A 10,505-nucleotide genomic window follows, 5' to 3' on the forward strand; every position below is an offset into this window, starting at 1 on the left:
TCATTACTTCCGGGGAAGGAGAGCGCTTTGATTGGACGAGAGGGCAGAAGGGGCGGAGTTGTTGGGTATGTTCCTCAACGTTTAACCGTTGGTTGACTTGGATGGGAGTGGAGAGGAGCAAAAGTGGAGTTTATCCCTTGAAATCGAGAGCAGTTTGTTATTTTCCCATCGATGGGGAGCCAAGAACCTCCTTCTAGGATATCTGAGTAGACTATGTTATCAAATGCTAATATCATATGAAAGCAATGATGAAAACATCAAATGTAACTTTCAGACAATTACTAGACTTGCCTTAGACCTCTAGCGGAGGGGAATTGGTGCGCAGCCCTTTTTTTTAATTAAAAGCACAGAGAAAACATGTTTTAAAAAAAGTTAGACATAAGCTTTTCACTTTAGTAAAAGTGTAAAAGTACCATGCTTAAAACTTCTTAGAGTATAAAAGTAATTAATGAAAAACTGTTGAGGATAGATAATTTAAACCTGGTCACTCTACCCTATTAAAGGGACATTTTCTACAATTCTGGATGATAACTTCATTATACTCAATTTTATTAGTTTTATAACTAATGGTAAGTGTCAAATCTAACTTTTTTCAAATATCTTGTTGAAAAACAATGCATTTTGTGTATATGAACAACAAGTTGGTGCAGTAATAAAGTCCAACCACAAAGAAAGCACAGAGAGTTTTTTATATTTTTTTTTATATCAACAGGCTGTAACGAAAATGTGATTAAATGAAACAAAACTAACAATTCTGTTTTTAAAATGCAAGGAGTAGAAATTAGAGATAATTGCATAAAAAACTGGAAGGAGTAGAAGTAAAAAGTTGTATAAAATGATGAATCTAGTAAAGGATAGATAGGCAAAATTTCTACTTAAGAAAGGTAACAAAGTATTTAAATAACCACACATGATTGGTGGATTCATGTTTATACCTGTGTTATACAGCCTGTAGTATGTTGGCAATAAGTCTGTTACGTTTAGAAATACTAATGTGTGTTTGTATTATGGTTGGAGCCAAATTGATCCTTTTATTTCCCACTGAACACAAACCTGATTTTGAATCTTACAAACAGTGTTCTTATTGGTCAGACCCGCATCCTCACCTTCATTGTCACAAATTTTAAACTATTAAAACTCCTAACATAATGCTACATATTAAGCCACATAATAAGATTAATATGTTATGCTAAAGCAAAATCAAACGAAACAATCAAATTTGGGAAGGCTAACTATTCAGAGCAGAAGAAAAAAAATGTGCTTTAAGAAATAAATGCCACAAAGTTTGTCACAAAGAAGTAAAATTAACAAGAGAATTTCAAAATTACTATTTGGATTTAAAAATCAGACTGTCTAGGTAATGGTAATCATTAATCTAATGCATTTTGTTTGTATTAGGTATAAATGTTGCTTCACACACCTACATTAGTGTTTATAGGATGCAGCTCAGTTATAAATGCAAATTCTGATTTGATTAAAACAGTTTAGATTAATCTCAGGGATTTTTTAAGTTTTCTTGGTTTGGTGGTTAAATCCAGATTGTTGGTTTGCTAAAATCCCATGCTATTTAAACATATATTTATTTATTTATTTATTTATGGATTTTCCTTGTTGTAAAACACATAGACAGTATCTTACTGAAAGGGATTTAAACATGAGGTTGCTCCAGCCATACTGCAATAGAAGATAAAGGGCGTAAAATATCGAGGAACAGTAACCTCCATGTGGCACATTATTCTCTCCCCTGATTGCACTGGAAATCAAATATAAACCAGCAGCAAATTTCAATGGAACAATGATATCTACATTAAAGCTGATGTCAGAGCTCACCATCGACGGCCATGTTTGTTCGTATCCTGTCTGAATTAGGATTCCTAATTTTAGACTGTTTAATTAGCTGCAACCCTTCTGATCATTTAAATTTCCCTACATGCTTATCTCTTTAGAGAGCTGCTTTTTTTTATAGTAAACTTATATTATGTATGTTTGGCAGTGTGCATAACAGATAAGTCCTGTTTAACAATTAAATGAGCATCTCCAGGAGGCTAGTAAGCAGAATAAAGTATACATTTTTTGAATTGTTCAGCAATATGGCGACACTAACTTTGGGCTTGATTGAAACTAACAATGATGAAGTGGCTCACTGAGTCCTGGACCACAGAGACTTAACAATGCATTTCCAGTAGCTCAGATTCCAGATCTTGATTTACCAGTAATTCAAGGACCTGAGTAAGACACTCTTGATTTAACTGGGTCATAATCCTTGATTGGAGAATATTTTTTATGCTTGTGCATGTCTCAACCCCACGTTGTTCTTCCACTTATGTTGCCATTAATATGCAAGCCTGAAGCACTCCATGAATCACCTCAGCTCCTTTAGCCAGTTACTTCTGTAATTCAACCTTTTGGGTTTCAAGTCAGTTTTCCTTATATATAGACTAAATATGACATTTTTGTATTAGTTCTCAGACATTCTTGTCTTTTTTATAATAAAATAACAAAAAACTGATTGGGGGCGATTAATAACTGTAAGATCAAACCATTGAAATGACCAGGAACTATCATGAAATAAAAACATCCCTTTAAACGATAGTCTATATGCAGGTTTCACATTTTAAAAAGTAGAATAACATAAATAAATTGCGTTAAGAGAAACTTTTTTAGGTAAATGCTTGAACTAAATATTCAGGCTTCTTTCAGGAACGCTCTTGCAACCACAAAAGTACATGACAATATAGATCTAGATACGAGCTTTACTTTTGGACTCTTTACTTCTAAAATAAAGCTTTAAAATTTAATGCACCTCTAAATTGAAATATTTCAGATTATTTCCATTTTTACTGACTTAAAGCATGTTACACTCGAGTCTTATTGACTCAATCCAACATTCAAAATATACACATTTATGCAGTGATCAACAAGCAAGCCGAGGTTCTGCCCAGAGTAGATCAAGGAGAGACAAAATGTAAACACCAGATGAAAAGGAGTCACAGCATGGAATCATGATATCAAAATCAATTTATTTATAGTAATGAACAATCAGAATTATCCACCAGTGCTCCAAGTTGCAGGTTGAGCAAAACCAGCCTTAAAAGCTGCTCCATTCATCTTTATTTTATAATATTAAGAAATCTACAGCAGGGTTTATTGCTGAAACAACCCAAAGTTCTCCATAACAGTAAACAGAGTACAAATGATTAACACACAATGTAGAAGTATAAAAATAGATTTAACTCATTATATACAAGCTCTAAACCATAAAAACTATTAATGGGACTCTAAGGTAGGTAGGGAAAACAAAACAGGAAAAACAAGATGCACATCAGTTGAACTGAAACTTCAACTGTTGGTTCAAAACGTGATAAAACAAAATAACCTGAAATGTTTGGCCAGAGCTTTAGTCGAGTTCAGTTTCACATTTAGCAGATCTAAGCATTAGAATGTAGAGGGAGCGAGAAAAGTCAGAGACTCTGAAGCTGGGGTAACAAACCAGTTTGATCAAATCAGTTTTTGAAGAGAAAAACCTTCAATCAAAGTTTAAATTAAGACCTGAACAGATTGATTACATATGACTTTAGTCTCCAATTTAATTTTTTTCCCAATGTTTCACAAAGGTAGATCCTGAACCTTTTAACCCTCTTTACACAGTCAGTGTGACATGGAAAACAATCGGATCAGAGATTAAAAAGTTGTAAGTAATCGGTTTGTTCTGGCCTTTAGGATTAATGCTGCGCCAGTGAGAAAGGATGGCTTTATTCAGCTGTGCGACGCTGAAAAAAAAAAAAAAAGAGTGTAAAATATAAATATTTTTGGAACTATTCATTGAAGCAAACATCAGATGAAGCTCAGATTCTCTTAAAAAATGAAAAAACAAAACAGATTCTTGCATCCTTAAGTTAAAATCACTAAATGTAACCGTCTTCAAATAAATACAAGTGAAATCCCAGAGATTTGTTTGACTCCTTGTACAAATTCTTCACAAGTCCAAACGTTTAAGATCCAAACTGGAATGAAAACAGATCGGCTTCAAGAAAAACTGAGCTGGATTGTTCCCAATCAGGTGGAAGTCCTTTGCTCAGTACGGATGATTTTCCAGGTCATCTTCAGTCATTTGTAGTCTGTCCCATGAGATACTGCTCCAGGATCTCATCGATGACGGTGCATTCGTAATTCACCTGCTGCAGATCCAAAGCTGGTACCCGGGAGATGAGGAGGCGGCCCACGTTCTGACGGAGTTCGATCAAGCTGCACAGTAGGTTGGACAGAAGTAGAGGGGAGATTATGAACTATAGAGAATAAACATGGAAGAATGTGGATGATTTATCAGCAGCAGCACCTTCCAAAGGCGTCTGAGGTGGAGGATCCTGCTGGAGCGTGTACGTTTTCTCTTTGCTGCTGTAAGCTACGCTGGAGCTCCTCACACTGAGCCGCCAAATTCGACTTCTCCTCCTCCAGATTAACCAGCTGATGGTAAACAAACATATAAGAGAAAACGGAGAATGAATGAGTCTATGTCAGCAGAAAAACAAACAAACCACACCTTTTTTTTAATTAATACTGAATTAAAGAAACTTTTACTATTTGGTGCAAATCACTGCTGAGCTGGATAAGACACAAAGGAAGGGCTGCACCTCACTGTCCCATTAAAATGTTTCACGTTTTCAATAAATGCAATATATATAACCCTCTAAATTGTACTCTGATTTATTGATCTACACCCGTAGTCACATCTTTAAATGAAATCACCCTGCCAACTCCCATGGTTGGTTTCAATGAAGCCCCTTCTGAAGGCTTATCATGAGTTAAGATGAGATGCAGATCAGAAAGAGGATATTACTCTAAAACAGCTTTTGGAGCTTGGAGATAAACTGACCTGCAAGCGCAGTTCATCCCGCTCCTTGTTGCTCTGATCTAGTTCCCGGACCAGACAGCTGACTTGATGCGAAATCTCCTCAATGTCCTTTTCCTCATCTTGACCAGCATTAATAGTAGTTTTGCTCTCTCTAGTTGCCAATAAAGCCTCCTTGTCCTTAATCAGATCATTTATTTTCTGCTTGGCCTTCTCAAAAAGACACTTGTAGTCCCTCTCGTCCTCTGTCTGGCAGGCTTGGTGTGAGCACTCCTTCTTCACGCTGGCCTGAGACAGCTGTTTCAGTCTGCTCTGCAGCTCCTGCAGCTGGGAGCGGAGATTTTTAACCTGCTCTTTTAAGCTGTCCCTCTCCTGAGCGGTGCCATGCATCAGCTCCAGGAGCTTATCTTGCTGTTTCTGCACTTCATCGATATTAGAGAGCTGGTGATGGGAAGAGGAAGAAGGACCAGCAGCTTCATCACTTTCCATATGTGCTACCCCGTTGCTCATGGCCTGCTTTCCTTGGTTTCCACCATCTCCACCATTCTCTTGCTTAATTGTTTTTTCCTTGAGCAGATTCGGATCAGAACCTTTCCCACCGGCTGCACCGTCTTTCCCTTCAGGCTTATTCAGATTTTCCTTCTCTTCCTTCACTTCAGGAGCTTTGGTCTGGGTGGTGGCGCTGGCCACCCCTGAAGGTGGACAGCTGGCAGCTGCAGGATCCGTTTCCTCAGAGGGCTCCTCCACGGCAGCGTCATCGGTGCACTCCAGCAGCACGGTGATTTCACTTTCCCCATCCTCTTTCTCTTGCTTGACTTTAGGTAGATTACGGGCAGCCTTTTGGGGCTTTGGAGTACTTTCTTTTTCCAAGATGACAAGGTCATCATCGCTGTCATCAGTTTCGCTGCTGTCGGTGTGCACAGATACAGGGCTGGTGTTTCCTGCTGGGGGCGTGTCAGAGCTGCTTGGCTGGAAGCCGTTCATTCTGGGTCGTTTTGGCGGGCCTTGTTGGATAGCAACTGTGCCTCTTTTCCCCCTATGGAGCAGAATCAGATTTATAGATATCATCTCTTTTTACTGAAATCAAACACGGCTCATCAGATTTCTACTTTTTTACATCTAGAAGCTTTAAGTTTCATCCATTCTGTTTTATAAACTTAGACTGGATGATTAGAGTCTATATAAAAAACATTTTTATCTCCATTTCAAGTCCTTGCTAAAGGAAAAGCATTCCAACAGCCTGATACTGCCGCCACCTTGTCTCACAACAGCAGGCCTGCACAATTTTAGGAAAACTTGCAATATGTAATAACAGAGCTTAATATTGGGATAAAGACATGTTTTGCAGGCTAGGATTCTGTGCTTAGCCAAACAAGGTTAAACAGCCTCCATTATATTTTTAAACCGCTCTGATGTTTTTTCACTTACAAGACTGACTCACTGACAACTATTGGACTGGTTGACTACACTAAAAGCTGCTTTGTGAGAATAAATCTTTACATCGAACAGTTTTATACACAGGCGTAACTTTCTGAAGCACTGGTGGGGACAGTCCCCGCCAATAATCTCCACTTTTTTCCCCTTTCCGCTTATTTCCTTTATCCAAAGGTAACGGAGTTGGGCACAGCTATCTCTGTTCAGAGCGTTTTGAGACGTGTTTTTATTTTTCTTATCTCGCGCTGCTCCCATGTCCCGCCTCTCAGTGTGACATCATCGGATCTGTCGTTTTGAGATTTCAGGTCACATTTCACTGCGTAGAGAGTAGCTACATGGTTGGAGGAGAGACACACAGCAGCGCTCAGTGACTATTAACCGGCAATGTTGTGATGTTTAAGTAAAAGTTAGGAGACAGGTTGGTTAAAAAAATCTAAATCATACCACTGAAAAATCTGTTTGACATACTGAGCGTTTTAAGGTAAAAATGGAAACAAATTGTAAGTTTATACAAGTTAGTATTATAATGCGAGAAGCTTGAGAAAACATAGTTTGTTCTTTACTAGTTAAAAAAGCTTGGCTTCTCAGAGGAGCATGACTCACAGTTACAGGTTGAAATTAACACGTTTTCTTATTGATCAGACAGAATCAGACTGCAGAGCTTCTACATATCTTGAAATTATGTTTCTGGCATCATTATATTAGTAAAGAGGTTCATAAATCTTTTTTAAACAGAGCACAGAGAGACGTAGGGAGAACTGCAGATTTAAAGGTCAAATTTAGGTGAAAGTTTAAGAGATTCACTGGGATATGCACAACATGCAATAAAATATATCTCCAAGTTTACCAGAAAGTTTACACACACAAAAAAAAATGCTATGCTATAGTTAAAATGCAGCACATCCATATTTTTCTGGATGGATGGAATTGAAAATGTACTTCCAGGGATGCAGAATAAATCGATTTTGGCATCGAAATCGGCTGTTATTCTTAATTTTTTTATACATTAATGTTTTTGGGCCCTATATATATAATGCACTAAAAGACATCTCTCTAAATATCTATAAATACAAATAGTGTATTATAGTTCTCTTGTGTTCTCAACAATAAGAAAGTACAATAAAGACATGTTTAAGCTCATTTTTGGAAAATACAAAAACCTAATAAAAGCGTTTGGGATTAACTGTCGGTCTATCAGCCCCGACCTGAGGGTCTCCACCAATTTTCATCCCAAAGTTACACCTTTGGTTTTATATGTGACACCCAGCGGGTCTAAGCAGGTAGACGGCAACATCTCACAGTCACTGTGCTCAGCACTGACAGATGGGCTTTGGGTCCTTTTTGGAGAAGAAATGCTGCTAGACGCTCCACTAGCTCATCATCCTGCTAGCATCCTTTCCCTGTCTTTGACCCACTGACAGAGTGTGTGGGAGATCTCATTAAAAATGTAGAAAACTGCTAAGACTATGGGTGTTAAAACCTCAGAAGACAGTGCACACTTTAGTCAGAGTATAAGGCAGCCTTAACGTTTGCTAATTTGGTTTTGACTAGCTAGCTGTTTTGGATTCTCCATACAGGTTTTAGTGGTTCAACCTAAGGTGTCTTGGAGATTAGTGGCGTCTCTTGGCGATTGCTACTGGTGCTCAGTGCGTTTTGCAGAATACCTGTGAGACCCAAAGATCTCCAAATGAAAGGATCAGCTCCTGTTTCTCACCATGAATACTTACATTTCCCATTTGTCTTCCTCTCTATCACTGCAACTTTCTCTAAACTCTAAGCTTCACTGTTTGGGCAGCTAATCTAAAGAGATCTACTGATTGATCTAATACAAATGGGGCTTCATGTGATTGGTTACTTCAAGCTTCTGTGTGATTCACAGAACAGTAATATTAAGCATAAATGTAAACCATCTTATTTCTCTCCAGTTTTTTATTTTTATTTTCATTACACAGTCACAAGTACAGAGCAACAAAATGAACTCTCTGCAATGAACCTAACCCTTTGGGGAGCAGTGGGCTGCCATTTATTGCTGTTTATGTAGTTTTCTATGGTATGATCAACTCACAGGCTGTCATCATGATAAATATTCAAGATATCGGGCAGCCCTACAATGAAGCTTCACAACAGTGGTCCATCTTACCTCTGGGACGCCGCTGAGAGTGAGCACACACTGGTGATGACTGGAAAACTGCTGTTACTGGAGGAGTTGCTGGCTACAGAGGATGGAAAGCAGGTTATTATCAAATGTCTTATTCGTACAAAATAAATAGGAGAAAAAAAACAAACACATTTCTATACCAGCTTGTGAGGGTCCCAGTAGAGTGGATTCTTTCTTGACTGTAGCTCCTTGTAGCGAGTTACCCACCGGGGAAGAAGGAGACTGCACAGAAACAATGTTATTTTTATGGTAACTGATGTCATTAAGTTTTGAGTGTAGAAAGCATGTTCCTGGTAAAGCAACAGCTGGTCACGCAGCTTAAAGGTACCATCAGAGAAGAAGAGCTGAGTGCAGCCTTAAAAAAAAAAAAAAAGAGGAGCGTGCAGGCCTGTCAACACTGAGTTAAAGGTTTAGTTCAAATGTTTCTAGTGTTGTCAGCCTTTGTTATGTTCAGGTAAAAAAAAAAGGAATGACGTTGGGATCTGTTCTGCTTCTATTAAAGAGGAGATGTGCAAAATGAATGAACCTTTTATTGGAAAAAAGAAAAACAAACATGTAGGTCAAGACCAGAGTGGGACTTAAGGGCTGAAGTGAGAAAATAGTGTGCAATGGTTGAGTGAGAAATTGTTATGGTTGTTACATATTGAGTGCCTCTGTGATTTGATATTCCTGTTTTCTAAAAATGTGATTATATTGAAAATGAAATGAATTGCTGAGGCCTAATTCAAATGCATAGAGACATTAAACAAAAAATCTACGTATTAACAGGCTGTACCTTTTGTTGAAGCTGACGGGTCAGCTTATTGGTGTGCCTTTTAAAAGCTGCAGTCTCCTTAGTTATGGTGTTCATATCAAAAAGTTGCTCTTCTTGATTCCTCATATCCATTTGACCCTGGGCAAGAACAATAATCAACAATTAAGAAACAGAGAAGATATTCCTCTTAGTTAGAGATGGTAAGCTTCTTACCTGCTGAAATCTCTGTTCTTGTTTCTTCCGCTCTTCCCTCTCTCTGTCATGAACAAAGCATTGAAGAACATATTCTTACATGTTGGTTGTGTTAAAGGGATCATTTCATGAAGGGCAATGGCTGGTACACTCACTTGACACACCTCTAACAACATTAAGGTGGCTATAAGATTTGAAAATGCAGCATAAGCCTCTGTAAATACATTCAAAATGGGATAAGGAGGAAAGTACCCTACATACATCGGTCTAAAAATAATCTTACAAAGCCATCACAGAGGCTTTTGGACTGAAAAAGACCCAGATTAGAGCAATTATTCATTTGATTAACCTTCCCAGGACGGCAGAGCGTACCTGTCATAAGTATTCTGGAAGGGCATCAACGAGAAATCAGGAATATTACAAAAAACATGAATAGAATCTAGAGCGGTCTATTCATCACTTACTTAGCGTTCAGTAACCCTGATGCAACGACTCTGAACTTCTGAGGAAAGAAAGCTTTCAGGAGGCCTAAAGTAGTGCTGTAGTCAAGACCAAACCAACGGAGACCAGACCGAGACATTTAGAGGCCGAGACCATATAAGGTCTTGGTCTAGGCCTCTTAGGCTACGTTCACACTGCAGCCTGAAGTGACCCAAATCCGATTTTTCTGGCCCATATGTGACCTGGATCTGATCTTTTCATGGCTATCTGAACAACACAGATCAGATTTTTTTCCAATATAAGCTTGGCTATGTGGTCCTGAATCCAATACGAATCTGATCTTTTCAAATGCGACCTGTGTCTGAACGGCCAGGTCGCATCCATCAGACCTGAACGCTATTAATAGAATAGAACAGATAGATTAGAATTCAACTTTATTGATATTCCACTGTCACAAGTACAGAGCAACGAAATTATCTCTCAGCCTGTGGGAGTCCCACAGACTATTGCAGGAGTGGGGGATCGGACTCACAACCTCAGGATTCAAAGCCCTAACCACTTACTCTTTGTGTCTGGATTAAATAAAAATACCAAGTGATGTAAAAGATGTCTTATCAATTATATGAAATGCTTGATTACTGCAAATAAGTTTCCAAACTGCATTTAGTGTTATTTAT

The 10,505-nt window shown here is 38.3% G+C and overlaps 1 protein-coding gene across 1 annotated transcript in view; it reads right to left on the minus strand.

Annotated features, from left to right (window-relative positions):
• Nucleotides 1–3,000: 3,000 nt before the first annotated feature.
• The window catches only part of morc3 (MORC family CW-type zinc finger 3), a 27,283-nt gene continuing 19,778 nt past the window's right edge, over nucleotides 3,001–10,505 (minus strand). The window contains exons 13-19 of the mRNA XM_015402535.1: nucleotides 9,409–9,451; nucleotides 9,217–9,333; nucleotides 8,582–8,663; nucleotides 8,424–8,496; nucleotides 4,874–5,885; nucleotides 4,337–4,464; nucleotides 3,001–4,245 (exon numbers count right to left, since the gene is read on the minus strand). Of these exons, the coding sequence (XP_015258021.1) occupies nucleotides 4,104–4,245; nucleotides 4,337–4,464; nucleotides 4,874–5,885; nucleotides 8,424–8,496; nucleotides 8,582–8,663; nucleotides 9,217–9,333; nucleotides 9,409–9,451 (1,597 nt within the window). The 3' untranslated portion in view covers nucleotides 3,001–4,103. The remainder of the gene's footprint in view (nucleotides 4,246–4,336; nucleotides 4,465–4,873; nucleotides 5,886–8,423; nucleotides 8,497–8,581; nucleotides 8,664–9,216; nucleotides 9,334–9,408; nucleotides 9,452–10,505) is intronic.

Source organism: Cyprinodon variegatus, unplaced genomic scaffold (assembly GCF_000732505.1).
Source record: "Cyprinodon variegatus isolate N-32 unplaced genomic scaffold, C_variegatus-1.0 Scaffold1362, whole genome shotgun sequence".
NCBI lineage: Eukaryota > Metazoa > Chordata > Actinopteri > Cyprinodontiformes > Cyprinodontidae > Cyprinodon > Cyprinodon variegatus.